Source organism: Chelonia mydas, chromosome 3, assembly GCF_015237465.2.
Source record: "Chelonia mydas isolate rCheMyd1 chromosome 3, rCheMyd1.pri.v2, whole genome shotgun sequence".
NCBI classification, from domain to species: Eukaryota; Metazoa; Chordata; order Testudines; family Cheloniidae; genus Chelonia; species Chelonia mydas.
The window spans coordinates 95405147-95426396 of NC_057851.1; the positions used below are offsets into that span (position 1 = coordinate 95405147).

The window sequence follows — 21250 nt, forward strand, 5'->3', positions numbered from 1 at the left end:
AACAGGATTAAAGATTCTAGATAGAATGATAGAGCCTGATTAATACAGAAGTGAAAGGAACAGTATATCACACAGATTAAGAGGAAATTGTGTAGAAACTGAAAAGAACATGACTCCCAGGGTTAGAAAAGACACAGCAAGACAATGTGATGTCTTTTAGCAAACCTGTTGATGAGAGTGCACAGGTTATAGATTATACAGGTTATAGATGAAGGACTTAAAAAACCGAATGCTATTAAAAGGGACCCCTTTTATTCAAACATCTGCTACTGCTGATGTTCTGTCTCTTTAGTAAAATAATGAGGCTATCATTTTGAGAGAAGAAGGCCTTAATTAAAGAAATGTGGTGCCACACATGCATGCGTGTCTCCAGGTAGCTGTCAGCTACAGTGCAGTTTATTTCTCATACCTACTGAACTAACCACAGTAGGGGGCATTCTACAGAGTTTTGTACTGTGCGGAGCAGGATTTTAAACCTGCTTCAAAATAACTGCATCCACATGTCCTTCTTGAAACTTTATCCTCCCTTGCTTTTGTGATTCTTGTCTTCCCCTGGTTCTCCTCCTGCCTCTGTAGTCATTGCACCAGTGTTTCTTCTGATAGGTTCTGCTGCTCACCTTTTCCTCTTTCTGGTGGTGTCCTTCAGAGCTTCATCGTTGATCCACTCCTCATCTTTCTCCACAGTTGTTCTCTAGTGTCTCAATCCATCCAATTCCATATTTCAATTTCTCTCTTTAACATGTCTACCTGGATGTCTTGGACATTTTTTCCCCTCTCTTCACACCATTAAACCTTTTGTCTAGACCCTCATCATCTCCTAGATTGACGGAAGCTCCTCCTTCCTGACAACCCTCTTCAGCTCCATCTATGTTAGAACACGCTTTTAGTTTCTGTGCTGGCTCTGTCTTCTCTATCATATCAGATACAGGCTTACCCCCGCATCCCGGTCACCTTTAAGGTCTCTAACACCTCTGTCCCTCCTTACTTACTTGTTCTTGTATCTTGTCATATTGCCTTCCAGCTCTTTATTCTGCCAATGATACCAGCCTCAGTTGTCCATTTGTCCACATCTCCAATAACTCCTCCCGTCTTTTTTCCATGCCAGCCTTCATTCATGGAATACCCTCCCTGAAGCAGTCTGTGCAGAAGGACAGAACACCCTCACTGAAAAAGGCTGTAAAGCCACTCTTCCTTCCTCCTTGAAGTCCCTCCACAAGATCCTTTTCTACTATGATGCTTATGGGAAAGGACAATTTGTGATGGCTGGCTAGAGGGCCAGTAAGGGAGTTCTGATAGTTTATCTTATATATATTTAAAATTAGCAAACTCAAAACCATCTGTGCATACAACTAGGCTACATAATCACATTTCTGGTCACAGTACCTTTATCGTTACTCCCCTATTATCTCCAGTTATTTGTTACTCATTGCCTGTTGTCTTAGATTGTAAAATCTTTGGGACTAGAACTGTTGGTGGTGCTGTTGTTGTTAAAGTCTTAGAAGTCTTGTTTGATAGTCTCTTAGATGGGATCAAGGATGATAATAGCAGTAATCCCATGTGGAGTTTGGGATTCAGCTGGAGCTGGTAGGGGTGCAATGTCACCTGGGTCCCTCTCTTTCTGGCCTGTTCTGATCAGGATTAGGATGATGAAGGGCTGGGTTCCCAGGAAAAGGCGGAGGTGGCAGCCATGCTGGCGAAGCTCATTCCAGTAGAGTCTGTCTGTTCTTTCTGTCTGTTTTCCGTTTTGTTCTTTTGTACTTTCCCTACAAAAATCTCTTTCTTTTAAGGACCCCAAAAGGAAGTTATGAGTGGAATAGCCCATCCCATCATTATTTTGACCTCCAATTAGGCCTAATATCAGATATGCCAATTTTGGCTCATTAACCTCTGATTCCACGTCTCCTATTTTTAACAAGTATAATTTTAACACAGTCCTTGAATCATATCAACTTGGCCTATTACATTTTGACTAATTTAGTTTCTCTGTCTGATTCTCTTGCACCTGTTAATAACATGTTTTACTGAAAATAACATGACCTACTTTCCATGGTAAATTCCTAAGCAGGCAAAAGTTATAGACCAGTTGTCACAACAGCTCTTATACTGCAAGCATCACTGTAACAGCTAGCCACAGATTCAAACTTTTCCCTTACAGATCCCTGTTCATTTCTGTCTTGAATATGTGTTCACTAGCTCAATGAAACCCTATGTACTAAAAAAAAATATTGTACCCAGCCAGTTGTGAAGGAAGTACTATGTATTGAGCCCATAATATGCTACCTTGACAGAATCTCTATTTCAGAGAAGATAGCAAAAAACCTCTCGTCCAAGACAGCAACTGAAAAAAGCCAATTTACCTGAGTATTTGTAAACTGAAAAGAGTCTGTTTCTTGTCTGAATGAAAGGCTGAGAAACATGATCCATTCCAATGAAATTTCTCTATATACTTGCAAATCAGAATGAATACACATTAGATATATTGAAACACATTCCAGAGGAGCTGGCTGGTTGTTTAAGGAGAAATTGTTTGCATGATGTAAAATGGAAATCTGCTTCTGAAGCATGTGGCACACCAAGCAATAAACAGGTTATAATTCTTAAATTTAAATGGGAAGATGATGATGACTGGGGGTATAGGCTAGTAATGAGTGCTTCTCACTGACATGGAGGTTGCAGGATGTGCACTCTGGGTATGTCAAAGCTGAGGATTATTGAGTATGAATAATAATTAAAATGTCTCTCTCTGGCCCAGTGCAGGAGTGCTTTATATATTTGGTACAATTAACAATTGGCCATTGCTACAAGAAGATACTATAGAAAATTGCATAATGAGGTTTGGATAGATCAGAAAACAGGTTGGAGAATTATATTCCCAAATGATCTGGAACTGTTTCAGTAAAAACATTTATTTTTTATTGTATAGTTCCCATTATGACCATCATACCGTACGTTTCAATAGCAGTATTTTTCCTACTGTCCTAGTATGTTCCACAGATAATTCTAAAGGTAAATAATGATGCTTCTGGCATAAATAGCACATTTTAATATTTGACTCTCAAAGTGCTCATTAAACACTGATTTTCATAATAGTCCTGTATGATAGGTTTATGTTCAATATAGATAAGGGCCAGAACCAGAATCTTTTATGAAACCATACCCTAGCTACAACCTTTGGTATGGATAAAATGGAGCTCTGACCCGAACAACCCTTGGTTTTGGATTTGAAAGGCCATAATCCATGCAAAGATTTGCCAGATTAAACAGTGACCTCTTTAGCCCATCGGTAATCTATGTTATCAGTGGATAAACTGAAGCACAGAAGTTTAAATGGTTCAGTCCGTAATCACCCAAGTCAGTGGCAGAGCTGGGACCTCTGAGACCTGACTCCCAGTCCACTGCTCTAAAAATTAGACAGCGATCCTTGACTGAATCAACCCACCTCTTCATCCAAGGCACTCTACTGTGGGGTGAAATAAATAATCTCCTAGTAATTTTGCTTTTAAACAACCTGTAACAGCTCCAGGGGTTGGATGCTTCCTGAATCAGAGACTCCGTTATGCTGCCATTTTTTTTGCCCACGTATTTGTATATGTAATGCTAATCTTAATGACAGCTGTTTATTTTAAATGTAAAGCCTGCTCAGACAGTGTGGGATAAATGAGACCTAGATGCTGCCACCACCTCTCACATTTAGTAGTACTACTTTACTCGTGGAGCAGTCCCATTGATTTCTGGAGGATGTCTTGTTGGGTTAAGGTGCTATTCAATAGGAGTAAGAGTGGCACACTGGCCCTAGGATTGTCAGCTTTTCAGGGCATGCTCTGTGCACACAATTTATACCTGTACAATGCTGAACACAGGTGTGGCCCCAATCCTTGCAATCATAGTACAAATAACTCATAATAAAGATAAATCAATACATATGTGGGTTTAGTGTTTTCTTTGACTTTCCATAGGCATGCTCCCTGGATTCTGCCACTGCAAGACTGGCTATGCAGGTGAACGCTGCAGTCGATGTGCGTTGGGTTACAAGGGTTATCCTGACTGTATGGCCTGTAGCTGCTCTGTGAAAGGCAGCTTGAATGATGACCCTTGCATAGGATCCTGCATTTGCAAGGTATGAGTGTCAAACTATTTTCAGCCATACTAATTCACCATTGATGATATGAGAAATTAAAACCCATTATCCTCTATCATCATTGCAATGTTGTTATGCTGTTCTTTTTCTTTGAGTGATTGCACACGTCTGTTCCACTTTGGGTGCGTGCACACCTTATGCACAGTTGGAGATTTTTCCCCTACCAGAACCTATCAGGGCAGCGTGAGCGCCCTCTGGTGCCTCATGCCACTGCACACAAGTATAAAGGACTGTATTGCCCCCGTCCTTCCTCAGTTCCCTCCTGCCGCAAGTAATGGTTGTTGTTGGAGCTGCCATCTTTGATTCGTCATGTAGAATCATAGAATATCAGGGTTGGAAGGGACCTCACGAGGTCATCTAGTCCAACCCCCTGCTCAAAGCTGGACCAATCCCCAACTAAATCACCCCAGCCTGACCTTAAAAACCTCTAAGGAAGAAGATTCCACCACCTCCCTAGGTAACCCATTCCAGTGCTTCACCACCCTCCTAGTGAAAAAGGTTTTCCTAATATCCAACCTAAACCTCCCCCACTGCAACTTGAGACCATTACTCCTTGTTCTGTCATCTGCTACCAATGAGAACAGTCTAGATCCATCCTCTTTGGAACCCCCTTTCAGGTAGTTGAAAGCAGCTATCCAATCCTCCCTCATTCTTCTCTTCTTCAGGCTAAATAATCCCAGTTCCCTCAGCCTCTCCTCATAAGTCATGTGTTCCAGCCCACTAATCATTTTTGTTGCCCTACACTGGACTCTTTCCAGTTTTTCCACATCCTTCTTGTAGTGTGGGGCCCAAAATTGGACACACTACCCCAGATGAGGCCTCACCAATGCCGAATAAAGGGGAGGAATAGCTTCCCTCCCTTAGTGTAAATAGTACCTGTAACATTAGTTTGTAGTCTTGTATAGCATATCTGTAACTAGTTAGTTTTAGGGATAAGTTTGGAATACAGTCTTTTTAGTGTACAGTTGCTGATGCCTGATTGGGTACTGGGATTGGTACCAGACTGATGCCGTCCTCTCCTGGCTTTAAGGCCTGTTGTTCATGTAACAGGTCTATGCCAGTGAGTGACCCATACCCCACCTACCTTAAGTCTGTGGGAGAGGCGCATGTAAGTGACAAATGTCACACTTGTAGAGGGTCCCAGTTGGAAAAAGGGAAGGGCTGCCAGACGCGACTATCTGCTCATGGAATCTGCACTCCATCCATCATTAGAACCTGCCCCCATTCCAAATGGGTTCCAAGCATGTCCAAGTCTCCTAGGAGTGCTCCTCCTGTTCTGACAGAGTCCTCAGGCAGATCTGTGCCACAGGAGCCTTAGAAGAGACTGCATGAGTCTAATAAAGATTTGATACCACCATCCTGCAAGGAGAAGCACTGAGTGCTCACAAGAACTCAGACGTGCGCTCAAAAAAGTCACACCCCCAGGCACAGGGTGAGCCAGGAAGGGTCAGCTGAGACCATTTCCCAAAGGGTTGGCACCCCTAGTGGTACCTCAAGCCTAGGAGCCCTTTCCAGTGCTGTTGACACCTCAGGCTTTCGAGGCAACCTGAGAGTTGCTTAATTTGTCAGTACCAACTTCTCCTGTGATTCAAGAGCCTTGCACGGTACTGATAGCAGAACCACATGCTCCGGCCCAGCCTCAGAGCACTGCTCAGTACCAGCCACTTCTACTCTTGTGGCACCTTTATGTAGGATTGCATCTACAGGCAAGCCAGCAATGATTTGGCTGATACCCTCTTCCCAAGACTCGGAACCTCTCTCCTCAGTACGAATGGGTTCAGCTCCCCAATGCTCAGAGGAGATAGACTCCTCCTCAGACTCAGATCCTTTGTGTTCTGACCTGAGTATGCCCAGCAGCCCCAGTGGGGGGCTTGCCTGCTGTGATACTGTCCACAGCCTCATCATCCTAATAGTCAGTGGTCTGCACAGAGCTGGTTTTCAACCTCCATACCAGTAACCCTTCCAGACCTCTTGGGGCTTCCCTCCACATTCCAGAACCTCTCTGCTGCCTCCCCACCCTTCTATGTCAGCCTGGAGCATCTGCAAGAAGGTCACCATCTTCCTTCCCGTGGTACCAGTATTGGTACCATGAAAGTGGAGCTGCATGCTTGGGACTCCCCAGTAGAGGGATTGGAGGAGGTACCTCCTCAACAACCTTAGCCTCTTCTATGTTGCCTGATGAGGCAGTAGTGACTGACTCTACCTCTTCCCCTCCTGATGATTTTAGAGCTCCTTGTTGAGGAGGGTGACTGTAGCTCTAGATATCCAGGCAGAAGAGATAAAAGAAAGGTGTCACAGGCTTGTGGGTATTTTAGCTTCTGCAGGTCCCTCTACGGTAGCTCTCCCTATTAATTAAGCTGTCCTGGAGCCCGTCAAGATTTTATGACTTACCCCTTCTTCTCTGCCTCCCTCTCCCTAAGGGGTTTTGAACACTTTTACAACCACCCTTCTCCAGGCTCCCTGGTGGTTGCAGCCACCAACAAAAAAGGAGAGGCAAGGACACCAGGCCTCTACTCTGAAGAGAAAGGAAGCAAAACAATCTAGATCCGTTTAGCAGGAAATTTTATTCCACTGGGAGTTTACAGCTCAGGATTGCAAACCAGCAAGCTCTGCTGGATTGATACGATTTCAGCCTGTAGGATAATATCCTACTTTGCCTCATCAGGAAGCTTGTCATTGAACTTCAGGAGTTCTCTTCTTTGGCGAAGTAAGGCAAATTAATCGCCAGAATGGCATTGCCGGTGAGCCTGGACGGTGCAGATTCCACAGCTCAAGTTATGGCCTCTGCCATCATGATAAGGCATTTATCTTGCCTGCAGGCATCAGGCCTCTCTCCAGAGGTGCAACAAACAATTCAAGACCTGACATTTGAAGGCTGTTGTCCAGTAAAACAGATCAGAGGCTACATAGCCTTAAGGATTCAAGGGCGACCCTTAAGTCACTGAGGATCTATACACTGGCCACAAAAAATAAAGCCGTTCCACCCACAGCATTCCCAATGGTTTCAGCTCTTTTTGCCACATTCCCAGGACCTGTCTAAAAAAAAAGGGAAGGAGTTACAAGATACATCTTCCTCCTCCACCTCCCTCGGCAGCTACCAGCTCTTCTAGGCAATCTGGATTATCTAAGCAATGATTTTGACCTGTTGGTTGAGGACAGTATACACTCCCCATAGTGCCATCTTTCCTGAGTGCTATTTTTGCCAAATGCTTATCCCACTTGTTAAGCATTTGGACGCACATCATCATGTATTAGTGGGTCCTAAGGAAAAGGAAACTGTGATACGGTCTTCAATTGATTTCTACCTCCCTTCCAACCTCCCTTCCCCATCCCTCTTCAGGGACAGGTCTCACAAGAGGATGCTACATCAGGAAGTCCAGTCTCTACTTTTCCTGGGGGAAATACAGGAAGTTCCCATGTTGTTCAGAGGGAAGAGATTTTAGTCCTGTTACTTCCTGATCTCAAAGGCAAAGGGGAAGGGTGTCCTCAGGCCTATTTATTCTGAATGGCCACTGTAGCATCTAGTATCCCTTCCTTAGATCCCAGGGGATTGGTATGCTGCTTTCGACTTAAAAAGATGTTTATTTTCACATGGCAATTCACCAGAGCCACCAAAATTCCTCAGGTTCATGGTCAATGGATTCCACTACCAATTTGCAGTGCTCCCTTTCAGACTATCAGCAGCTTGTAGCATATTCACCAAATGCATGGCTGTAGTAGTGGCATTCCTGAGCAAGTCTGGACTGCATGTATTTCCTTACTGGCTGACTGGCCAGCCCAGGTCTCTGGTACTCTCCAGCGTAGCAACTATTCAGTCCACTTTTGACACACTGGGGCTACTGATCAAGGACAGATTTCACTGTATATCTCCTGTTCAGTTAATAGAATTCATTGGAGTAGTCATTCATTGGACTTGACTTGACACAGCAGAGGTTCCAAACAAAGTGACTTTTTGCTCTAGATCTAAAGGCTTATCCTGGCATCAGAGTTTGAAACTGCCTCAAACTTCTAGGATGCTTGGCAGCATGCACCTACATGCCAAACTACACCTGAGACATCTACAGGGTTGGATAGCCTTGGTGTACTTACTGGCCCCTCATCATATAGACATAGTGGTTCAAGTACCCATTTGGGTCTTATCCTCCATGGACTGGTGAATGTTTGCATGTAGAGGCCCAATCCACAAAGTTATGCCAGGAGGCAATCCTCCTGTGGAATATATGCTTCACAGGTTCCATCAACCTGAAAGAGGCTTACAATCCAGGAGCTCAGAACACTCTCTGCGAGCAGGTCATTCACAGGCCATCGTGAGTTGTCCCTTGGACCAGACTTTTCTAGCTCCATTTTCCAGCAGCGGGGAACTCCTCAAGTGGACCTGTTTCCAACAAGAGAAAGCAAAAAATATTTGTTGTTCCTGAGCAGGTCACAGCCCGGGTTCACTGATAGATGCTTTCCTTCTGCCCTGGTTGAGAGGCCTACTGTATGCCTTCCCTCCAGTTCCACTCCTGCCCAAAATCTTATCCAAAGTCAAGCAAGATTCCACACACTTTATTCTAATAGCTCTAATATGGATATGTCAGCATTGGATTTTGACTTTACTAGCTCTATCAGTCAGACTTCTGTTCTTGCATGTGATATCGCAGGATCACAGTCACCTTCTTCATTCCAACCTTCAGGCAAAAAACAGTTACCTACCTTTCTGTAACTGTTGTTCTTTGAGATGTGTTGCACATGTCCATTCCACGACACACCCTCCTTCCCCTCTCTATTGGAATCTTGCTGGTAGGACAGAATGGAGAGGGGTCAGAGGGCAGCGTAGCCTTTTATAGCTGTGTGCAGTGGTGTGAGTCACCAGAGGGAGCTCACACTGCCCCAGCAGGCACCGCTAAGGGAAAAATCTCTGACGATTGTGTACAGGCAGCACACACAACCATAGTAGAATGGACATGTGTAGCACATCTTAAAGAACAACTGTTATGGAAAGGTAGGCAACTGTTTTTTAGTTGTGGTGATATCTGCATGTCAAGGAATTGTGACGCCTTTTAGGGTTAATGTGTTTCTGGTCTTACTGTGACACTTCAAGTCTTGAGTACAAGACTTAAAACAAGTAATTAGGAATCAGCTGCCATCCATGGATGGTTATAAACTGTTCAGGAAGGACAGGCCGGGCAGAAAAGGTGGGGGAGTAGCACTGTATGTAAGGGAGCAGTATGACTGCTCAGAGCTCCGGTACGAAACTGTGGAAAAACCTGAGTGTCTCTGGATTAAGTTTAGAAGTTTGTGCAACAAGAGTGATGTAGTGGTGGGAGTCTGCTATAGACCACCGGACCAGGGGGATGAGGTGGATGAGGCTTTCTTCCGGCAACTCACGGAAGCTACTAGATCGCATGCCCTGATTCTCATGGGTGACTTTAATTTTCCTGATATCTGCTGGGAGAGCAATACAGCGGTGCATAGACAATCCAGGAAGTTTTTGGAAAGCGTAGGGGACAATTTCCTGGTGCAAGTGCTAGGGGAGCCAACTAGGGGGGGCGCTTTTCTTGACCTGCTGCTCACAAACCGGGTAGAATTAGTGGGGGAAGCAAAAGTGGATGGGAATCTGGGAGGCAGTGACCATGAGTTGGTTGAGTTCAGGATCCTGAAGCAGGGAAGAAAGGTAAGCAGCAGGATACGGACCCTGGACTTCAGGAAAGCAGACTTCGACTCCCTCAGGGAACAGATGGCCAGGATCCCCTGGGGGACTAACATGAAGGGGAAGGGAGTCCAGGAGAGCTGGCTGTATTTCAAGGAATCCCTGTTGAGGTTACAGGGACAAACCATCCCGATGAGTCGAAAGAATAGTAAATATGGCAGGCGACCAGCTTGGCTTAATGGTGAAATCCTAGCGGATCTTAAACATAAAAAAGAAGCTTACAAGAAGTGGAAGGTTGGACATATGACCAGGGAAGAGTACAAAAATATTGCTCGGGCATGTAGGAAAGATATCAGGAGGGCCAAATCGCACCTGGAGCTGCAGCTAGCAAGAGATGTCAAGAGTAACAAGAAGGGTTTCTTCAGGTATGTTGGCAACAAGAAGAAAGCCAAGGAAAGTGTGGGCCCCTTACTGAATGAGGGAGGCAACCTAGTGACAGAGGATGTGGAAAAAGCTAATGTACTCAATGCTTTTTTTGCCTCTGTTTTCACTAACAAGGTCAGCTCCCAGACTGCTGCGCTGGGCATCACAAAATGGGGAAGAGATGGCCAGCCCTCTGTGGAGATAGAGGTGGTTAGGGACTATTTAGAAAAGCTGGACGTGCACAAGTCCATGGGGCCGGACGAGTTGCATCCGAGAGTGCTGAAGGAATTGGCGGCTGTGATTGCAGAGCCCTTGGCCATTATCTTTGAAAACTCGTGGCGAACGGGGGAAGTCCCGGATGACTGGAAAAAGGCTAATGTAGTGCCAATCTTTAAAAAAGGGAAGAAGGAGGATCCTGGGAACTACAGGCCAGTCAGCCTCACCTCAGTCCCTGGAAAAATCATGGAGCAGGTCCTCAAAGAATCAATCCTGAAGCACTTACATGAGAGGAAAGTGATCAGGAACAGTCAGCATGGATTCACCAAGGGAAGGTCATGCCTGACTAATCTAATCGCCTTTTATGATGAGATTACTGGTTCTGTGGATGAAGGGAAAGCAGTGGATGTATTGTTTCTTGACTTTAGCAAAGCTTTTGAGACGGTCTCCCACAGTATTCTTGTCAGCAAGTTAAGGAAGTATGGGCTGGATGAATGCACTATAAGGTGGGTAGAAAGCTGGCTAGATTGTCGGGCTCAACGGGTAGTGATCAATGGCTCCATGTCTAGTTGGCAGCCGGTGTCAAGTGGAGTGCCCCAGGGGTCGGTCCTGGGGCCGGTTTTGTTCAATATCTTCATAAATGATCTGGAGGATGGTGTGGATTGCACTCTCAGCAAATTTGCGGATGATACTAAACTGGGAGGAGTGGTAGATACGCTGGAGGGGAGGGATAGGATACAGAAGGACCTAGACAAATTGGAGGTTTGGACCAAAAGAAATCTGATGAGGTTCAATAAGGATAAGTGCAGGGTCCTACACTTAGGATGGAAGAATCCAATGCACCGCTACAGACTAGGGACCGAATGGCTAGGCAGCAATTCTGCGGAAAAGGACCTAGGGGTGACAGTGGACGAGAAGCTGGATATGAGTCAGCAGTGTGCCCTTGTTGCCAAGAAGGCCAATGGCATTTTGGGATGTATAAGTAGGGGCATAGCGAGCAGATCGAGGGACGTGATCGTTCCCCTCTATTCGACACTGGTGAGGCCTCATCTGGAGTACTGTGTCCAGTTTTGGGCCCCACACTACAAGAAGGATGTGGATAAATTGGAGAGAGTCCAGCGAAGGGCAACAAAAATGATTAGGGGTCTAGAGCACAGGACTTATGAGGAGAGGCTGAGGGAGCTGGGATTGTTTAGTCTGCAGAAGAGAAGAATGAGGGGGGATATGATAGCTGCTTTCAACTACCTGAAAGGGGGTTCCAAAGAGGATGGCTCTAGACTGTTCTCAATGGTAGCAGATGACAGAACGAGGAGTAATGGTCTCAAGTTGCAATGGGGGAGGTTTAGATTGGATATTAGGAAAAACTTTTTCACTAAGAGGGTGGTGAAACACTGGAATGCGTTACCTAGGGAGGTGGTAGAATCTCCTTCCTTAGAGGTTTTTAAGGTCAGGCTTGACAAAGCCCTGGCTGGGATGATTTAACTGGGAATTGGTCCTGCTTCGAGCAGGGGGTTGGACTAGATGACCTTCTGGGGTCCCTTCCAACCCTGATATTCTATGATTCTATGATTCTATGATTCCAGGTAAACCCAATAGAATGATACTCAAGATAAGATACTTAAGACATTCAGAAAGCTATGAATTGCTTATTTCAAACTCCCACACCCATCCGCCCAGGAGCTATACATTAAAAGCAGTTGAGCACTGTCAACTCTAAAAATAACCTGTCATATGTCTTTAAAAGAGCAAATATTCTGAACTATTGGTTTAAGGGGAAATGGCATTTAAGGCCTCTATTTTATCGGTTGTTATGTAGTATATATCGTCATCCTGCTGCTAACGTTTGGACAAAGGAGATTCTCTTTTCCATTTTGGGCACTTTGTTTGGAAACCTCCAAGGTATTTCTGTCAAAGATGCTGTTAAAATCTGACTGCTGAGGCTGTTTGTGCTGTAGGCTGAAGTTCTTAGTGCTGTGTGTGTGTAAATTCAGAAAGCCAAGTATTGATATAGCTTTTGAATTAAAACACTATTTTAAAGTGATACACAACTATTTTTAGTTAAAAAAATATCCTGAATACCAATAATACACATGAAGGTCCTGTTGTCCAAAAGATGCAGCTTACATAAGAAATAAGTCACCCTCACTATGCTCAGCAGGGAGCAACACAGTAGATACTGTGGGTTATTTTTCAGTATTTTGTTGTGTATGTTCCATTTGGATGTTTAATTTACAAACTCTGATACAAATGCAGGTGAACAAGATACAATGCTTCTATTAAGTTCTCAAGAGCACGAGTGTACAAAAAAGTTTCATTCCATCATCTCATATTGAATATACTCATAAACCACCCGTGTGACAGTTGAACAGCACTGAAGTCGGTTCAGGGTATTAATCTTATCCTCACTTGGCACATATATAATACTCAAATGTTCTCTGTCAGAAGTAAAATCTCTTCCTATCAGGGTTTTAATTTTTAAGCTATTGTGTCTAGAGGATCAGACTTGGGGCACATTTCATTATATTCTGATTTGAAAACGAGCTTTGATGATGAGTTATACATTCAAAATATACTATACTGTAGGAAACAATTCTGCACTGGCAGAAGGGATTCCACCTTCAGGGTTTAGGATTCAGTTAACTTACTGTCTTTTCACAAGAAAGGTGTAGATTACTTGCAGTTGTAGAGTACAATTGTGCTCAGCTTTGTTACTGAAACTTTTATTATAACAAATACATTTACTTTTCAGTCTTCACTTTTCTTTCCTCTTCCCACCCTGCCCACAGTAACACATCAGCAATTCAATCGATCATATTAAAGGAACTTTTAGGGCCAGATTTTCAAAGTGTTTTCAGAAATTGCAGCTGCAAACATTTGTGTGCATAGAAACCACTTTCAGAGGCCAGCTATAAGAGTACAGTACAGTACTACAGCTTAAATTTTCAGACCAACAGCCTTGACAATTGCTTTAAGCTTTTGATGTATAGACTCCAGCTGATGTTTCTAGTTGGCACTAGAGACAATGAAAACAGATATAGGAATTACCACATCATTGGTGTTAACATCCTTTTTTGAATCTGCCCTTTGCCTCTTTTTCTTTAGCTGTGCCCCATTTTTCTATCTCTTTTTTCTCTCCTGTCTTCTTTCTCTTTGCCCTTTGTGTTTCCACTTTTCTCCCCCTTCCTTATCCTTTAGTTGACTCACTCTTTCCCTCTCTCCGGCATCTCTGACCAGAAGGCAGGCAAGTGGCTTTCAGTACTTATTTCTGTGCTGCAAAGCCAGGCTGATCCTAACCTACTTGTGTTATGGGCAGGCTTTCCATAAACTGTTCAGCCTCTGCCGGCCTGGAGCCCACGATTCTGGTACATCTGTGCACACTTCACAGTGCGGTGTCCAGGATTAAAGAGACCATGTGCAAAATATTTTGGAGAGAGTACTTATAAGAATAATTCTTCTCTGGGGTATCTTTGAAAAATACTGCTGCATTATTCAGCTCCCACCACAGTGTGAACCTTTTTGTAATGCACCCCATGCGGAGAAGAGGCATCTCTGTCTCTGCATATGGGCCAGATTGATTACATACTGGTAACTCAGTGTATCAACTAGTAAAATAAACCTTTGCTGTAAAACAAAATTACAAAATGCTGCAATGGTCTGGCACTTGGGTCCTCTGCTCCAGTTCTCTGTAGGTTCATAGATCATCTAAGTGGTAGGCAAATACTGTCAGTCATGGAGGAAGAAATACAGGCCTTGCCTATACTTGGAATTAGCTCTCATTTCAGACACCAGTGGCCAGCTACAGGAGTAGCCGCACTGGTGCAAACCCCAAGCATAGACAAGAAGAACTGAAATGCTGCATTTTGCATTGGATGATCATACCCTAGTTTCAAGTAGCTATTGCAATTGCTGGACACTGATTGCTGATTTCCAAGAATAGGCAAGTTGTACCCATGCTTTCCTCCCTTTGGCCATCCATGTTTTAGAGGAGATTTACTAGATTATTGTGAAAAAATAATATGTTCATGGAAAAGATATAAAGTTAAATGGCCAAATTCTACCTTTAGTTACACCCATTCAATCCCTTTAACTTCAGTGGGGTTGCACTGATTTAATTGTTTGGAGATTTTGGCTCTTATATTGAAAAATTAGGGGTAGTTTCCCATAAATGTCTTCCTTTTGCATTGTTGTATCAAACCAAAAGCAAGCAAAAAGCCTCTAATTTTAATGTGATAGATGAAGTAATATTCTAATGTGTATTTCCAGGAAAATGTTGAAGGAGAAAACTGTGATCATTGCAAACCAAGTTTCTTCAACCTGCAGGAAGATAATCCAAGAGGCTGTGAGGAGTGTTTTTGTTCAGGGAAAACAGACGTCTGTATAGACTCTCACTGGACCTACAGCAGTGTAAGAAAAATAATAGTAAACATCATAGCAAAAATATGTCATTGGGTATGCTGTCATTTAAAACATATCTTGTACAACAGATGTTATCCTGAGATCTGCAGGCACATTATATACCATGTAAGTCTTTTCAGATATCCAAAAGGAAAGGATTTTTCACATACAAAAACTGATCTTTCTTTGCTTTCATTGTGAAAATGTTCTGAAATCAACATTGTGACTGATATAGAAAGCAACTCCGAAATGTCTGTCAGAGGTGAAGCTGTGTGTGTGAAACAGTCATGGAATATGCAGATAATAAAGTATGAACATGAGGGTAATTCTGAGGTGTCCATAGGGGTGCCTCTTCTCTGGGTGTGTAATAAATATCCATATAGACACATATGGGTTAATTAAGAATTTACACTTACAAATACAAAATTTATGTAAGAAATAATATCCTTCATAGGGGCATGTAAACAGTGAGGGTCTTACACCTATGGTGAATTTCTTCTGTCCAATATGTATATAGCATTGAAGCTAAAGGTGGGATGACCCTTCCAATGGTCTTACCTGCAAAAGCACATTGTAGAAAATATTAATTTTTTTGTACAAGCAAGCCCTATACTTTCAATAAGGTCTCAAAACCTGGACACCAGTTTCTCTATAAAGGGGCTATAATATATGTCCATAAATCTAGCTTAGGAAAATCTGTTTAGGTTAAATAGCTACTGTTTTGGCTGTTAGGTATATGGGAACTCTGGGAGTTCAGTGTGCCTGGTGTACTCATTTATATACCAGTATCCAGAAAGCTTTTCCAGCTCACAGCTGAGCCATTTCATAGCTCTGCTGCTATCTAGGCATCTGGAAAACAACCAAAAGCCTTCAGCGTGCTTGTATGTATATTAAGCTCTTCTGTATTGGTTAGTTTCCTGATAGAGGATTTCAGAGATTCAGGGTCTGAGGTTTTTGATCTTTGCTAGATGGTGCAGTAGAAGCGACCTTTGAACTTCTAAGATATAGGTCTTTAGACAATAAACTGCATTGTCTATATCTGAATAATATCTGTTCAGATTTGTTGAACTTTCAATTCAGGCTTCTGTACCATCTGGGACTTATATCACAGAGTATTTGTGTTGTGTGACCTACAGTGGGAGCATGAATGGCTCTTATTCAAATATTATTGGAATTGAGCCGGAATTCCCTCCCCACTCTCTGTTAAGCCACTGGGAACAAATATTTACCTATCCCCTAACTTTTTGGCAGCCTAAGTGGCTGTCCAGGACACAAAAATCCAAGAGCTGGTATGCATACAGTAGATTAATTTTCCTATGAGTATTCTCATGTCACTGAATATGATTCTTCACTGAGATTAATCAAGATCTTAAGCCAAATGAAGGTGCAGAAAAGACAAAAAAACATAACAGAGAGGCTGGTGGGTGCTGGGACTTTGATATCTTGACTCTCCCTCCAACAGGTATTTTATTCTGTCATTATAGGTAGGAGACATGAGTGGCTGGTATCTGACTGATGTACCTGGTCTCCTTCAAGTTACACCTCAGCAGGACAGTTTTGGTGGACCTCAGCGGCTTAGCATCAGTAATGTGGCTGCCAGAAGAGCGCTGCCGCTGATTTATTACTGGAGTGCACCCAGTCCTTATTTGGGCAACAAAGTAAGTGCAAATGGTCCTTGCCTGTATGCTGATTTAATTTATTGCTAGGGAAAGATATAAGCAATTTTTTTTTAGTTCCTGTTGGAGGGAAGATTAAGTTGGAAAGATATTTGACCAGCAAAATTGCTTGCTGAAAAGAACTGAATTAGGCATGCAGAGAATCCTTATGGGGCACAAAGCATCAGGGGAAAGCAGAATAAACTAAGTACTTCAATTCTGAGACCTCTTGAGGCCTCTGCTGTCAGGTCTTAGAGAAGTTCAGATAATTTGCAGTGTTATTTCTTGAACGAATTGGCTGGCATATGAATATGTGTTTCAGGTTGTCCTCTTCTCTTTCCATCTTGTCCTTGGATATGAAAGGCTGTTCCCTATCCTGCTTTCCACAGATGAAAAGTGTATATCAGATGATGTGAGTTAGGTTACAAAGCTTTAATGCTTGGCATAAACTTGTGTCGGGAACTCTCCCCTGGAACTCAGAAGGTGCTGTACTAAACTTTGTGCCAGTTTCACTGCTCATCTTTATTCAGATCCACTCACCTGCTCCCCACCCCTCACACACAAACACATAAATATATAAACATATTAGTATCTGCCCTCTGAAGGTTACTGCATTACATTACTTTTAAAATCTTTGAAGATCTCCCTGGCTGCCTTAGTGGTCGGAGTATCAGGCTTACTATCCACAGACTCTGTTATCACAGGTGGTGTGCTCTTAAAATGAATTTTCTGTCAGGCTTTGGAATTGGGGACTGTGTTCAGAACTTGAGCTTTTTTCTGATTACGGTGAAGTATATGAAACTATGGTGTGCTTCAGCACATTTTCCATTCTAGTCTCTTCAGGCTTGTCCGCCTAGTTTTTTCCTGTTGGCTGGAAATCAACATGACAGAAGGTAAGTGAGCATGTGAAGATTAAACAGCATCATTTCCAAAGAATGTGGGCATCCTGTTCATGGCTATAAGATGCTTAAAGATAGATAGCCAAGCCCATTCAGCTGGGGTAAGGGAAGTTTTTTATAGCTTCCATACAGTGAATTTTTCCTGTAACTCTGGTAGAAACTTTGCACAGACAAACTTCTTTCTTTTCCATTTGGTGAACAAAATAATGGGAAGAGTGTGTGCAAATTATCTGAACCTGGAAGACATTTTTTCAGTGTAATTTGAAGGTCCTTTGTGGTTTACTGTCAGACATTTCTGTATGAATGAAACAATTTGCCTTAATAACTGAACCATATAAATTTTTGATACTACAATAATACTGAAAGCACTCACAAATTACCACAGTACATCTTAACTGTCATGTTACATCATGTAAATTATAGTCATGATGACATGCTTAGCTTGGATGATTTAGTGTATTGCTATGGAAATGGAGTATTGCAGGTTCTTATTTGTAAACTCAATAAAACATCTCTCTAAATAGCTGAAACTGGATTAAACCAGCCCTTCTCGACTATGACTGCTAGCTGTGTTACAAGTATAATAATTGCTGTTTTATGGTAGGTGTGCTTACCTAAGAATGTCTGCCTTAAAAGTACGCAGAGAAAGCTTTTAAGAAGTTTTATATCGAGACATTTTTTAGTGTAATCCATAACTCTGGAGTCCAACGCCCTTTCTTTCTATCTCTACCCATTTCACTAGAATGTTGTCTCTAAAAATAAATTTGAGTAAAGCATGGGGACAACTGTCCCTCTATATTGAGAGACCCCAGTTTTCAAATATAGCCCAAAATCTTTGTTTGAAAGGCTTCTTTTAACATAAGGCTGGCATGTGATGCATATGTCTCCACAATGTTGATTGCCATATATATTCTATCTGCACGTTTTCGATCCATCTACAAGTGCTGCTTTCACATGACACAAGTGTTGTAAAATGGGATGATATTGAGTTTGTAACCCTGAGCTTTGTTTAAGAGTGAATGACACTGGAGTTAAATGAGATTGTTCTGTGGCAGATTCTGGTTTCTCTAAAAAGGTTGTGCTACAAAGTGAGTAACGAGAGGCTGTAAGTAACGCTTTTAGGACTGGTTTCAGAGCAGCAGCCGTGTTAGTCTATATCTGCAAAAAGAAAAGGAGTACTTGTGGCACCTTAGAGACTAACCAATTTATTTGAGCATAAGCTTTCGTGAGCTACAGCTCACTTCATCGGATGCATTCAGTGGAAAATACAGTGAGGAGATTTATATACACAGAGAACATGAAACAAGAGTGATCAGGTAAGGTGAGCTATTACCAGCAGGAGAGATAGTAATAGCTCACCTTACCTGATCACTCTGGTTACAGTGTGTATGGTAACACCCATTGTTTCATGTTCTCTGTGTATATAAATCTCCCCACTGTATTTTCCACGGCATGCATCCGATGAAGTGAGCTGTAGCTCACGAAAGCTGATGCTCAAATAAATTTGTTAATCTCTAAGGTGCCACAAGTACTCCTGCTCTTAGGACTCTTGTTTATGTGAAAGTGACCGTATGACTATGGGACAAGAAAGCAAGAAAATGAATGTAACATCTCAATTGTTGTTGTTGTTTTTTAGAAAAACAAGAACAACAACAAAGTACTACTGTACTACTAGCAACATGTCAGAAGTTAGGTGAATTTTTAAGAAATTAAAAATATAAAATACATGCAGCTCTTGTGTTATCTCAAATGCAGATTTTAATTTTTTTTAAACAAAGGTTAGTTTTCAGATGCTTGTTTTAGCCTATATAGGTTTAGAATGAAAATTTGAAGGCGTGGTGTGTTCATCAGATGGAGGGCTGTTATTTGGATAATTCTGGAGCAATATAATTTTGTAAACTTCTGAATTATTTTATTAGGAAGAAATTTTATGCTGGGCTACTATTAAGATTTAACAGGGATCATGTAATAGCTTTTCCATCTATTTTATGGCTGCCAATTTAATTCTGGCCTGAGGCAGTCATAAGTACTTGGTAACACAATACTCTGTAAGGATATGTCTACACTGCAGTTAAAAACCTGGGGCTGGCCTGTGCCCGCGGACTCTCACTCGTGGGGCTTGGGCTAAGGGGCTGTTTAACTGTGGAATGTAGACATTCCGGCTGGGGCTTCAGCCTGAGCTTTGGGACTCTCCCACCACACAGGGTCCTAGAGTCTTGGCTCCAGCCCAAGCCCCAACATCTATACTGCAATTAAACAGCCCCTTGTCCCAAGCCCCATGAGCCTGAGACAGCTGGCATGGGCCAGCCCCAGGTTTTTAACTGCAGTGTAGCCATACCCTTAGAGATTCTGCCGAGTGAAGAAGAAGCTTTTGTTCTATTAAACAGACAAATATTACACATTTGAAAGCCCCTGTTTGGTAAAACGGCCTTTTTAACTATCGCTTCCACTAGGAATTTATTTTTGATGATCTTTAAAAGAAAAGGGAATATGTTAATATAATGTCAGCATTCTGTCTTAAAGCTCCAAGAGCCAAACATTTGAATTAAGGCTAAAATTTCATCCATAACTCTTTCCACTGTGCATAGGTATTATCCTTCTGTGTAGGCCCCAAAAGAAGGGCTGCTTTAATGTCCCATACGATCTGTATCAGCAGGGCAGCACAAGGTGAGTGAAGGGCATATTTTTAGCCTTAATTAGTTTTATTTCTTCAGTAGGTTTAATCTTTAGGGCGAATCTTTAGAATGTTTGCACCTAAAGGTGTTCCTGAAAAAATAATGTGCAGCTTACGCCAAGGAACTTGCCCACACAAACGGACAATTGCACATGGACAAATACCCATTTACATGGGCAACGATCCGATTGTTTGCACATGCGTTGCCATGTATAAAATAACATCACCATAAAAATGCTATAACTTTAAGACCCTGTGCTGCTTGGTATTATTATGCAGCAATGGGAGTTTAGGCTTTGAAAAGAACTGCAGGTACAGCTTTGTGAATGCTGTAAATTAGACATCACCATGATTTCAGGAAAAACAAAAATAGCATAAGTGTCTTACTGCTCTGTGTATAACAGGACTTTGTGCTCTCTTTATTTCCTTCCATTTGTGTTCATTTTCGGTGCAGTTCTGATCCAAGAGACAGAATCATGCAAAAGAAATTACAGAATACAGATCGCACAGAAAAAAACCCATAAAGTGGCGTAAATAATACAATGATGGCCTGAAACAGAAATGCCAAGATCAATTGTCCTAAATTATTAATGCATCCAGACCGTCAAAACTCCATCTAGTATTCACATGGTTTAGCTTTAGATAGCAAAAATTGGAGACTGTTTCTAGATCATCAGACACGATAGCTGCAATTTGATACCAAAATATGAAAACATTTTGGCTTGTTTTCACTGCAAGCCTGGGAAAGGAAAGCATTCTCTGCTTAATACTTCCTGATGGTTGAGATGACAGACAAAGTGCTATTGTAAAAAGAACAGGAGTACTTGTGGCACCTTAGAGACTAACAAATTTATTAGAGCATAAGCTTTTGTGAGCTACAGCTCACTTCATCGGATGCATACATGAACTGAGCTGTAGCTCACGAAAGCTTATGCTCTAATAAATTTGTTAGTCTATAAGGTGCCACAAGTCCTCCTTTTCTTTTTACGGATACAGATTAACACAGCTGCTACTCTGAAAAGTGCTATTGGAAGCTAATTTTTGGATAACCTTTTCTTTCGAGAGCTGCTGGCACTTCTTGGAAAACCTTAAATGTTAACAAATAACATTGATAGCACTACTGTATGTCATAACTGACCTAGTGAATTTTGCTCAATATTTATAACTCTAGCTGCACTGAGATACAGATAGATAGATACACACACATACAACACCCTT

General features: G+C 42.3%; 1 protein-coding gene across 2 annotated transcripts in view; it reads left to right on the top strand.

Moving 5' to 3' along the window:
• The window catches only part of LAMA2 (laminin subunit alpha 2), a 457344-nt gene that overhangs the window by 190381 nt on the left and 245713 nt on the right, over positions 1–21250 (top strand). For both annotated transcript variants that reach the window (XM_037894776.2, XM_037894777.2), the window contains exons 10-12: positions 3957–4117; positions 14673–14813; positions 16289–16462. In XM_037894776.2, the coding sequence (XP_037750704.1) occupies positions 3957–4117; positions 14673–14813; positions 16289–16462 (476 nt within the window). The remainder of the gene's footprint in view (positions 1–3956; positions 4118–14672; positions 14814–16288; positions 16463–21250) is intronic.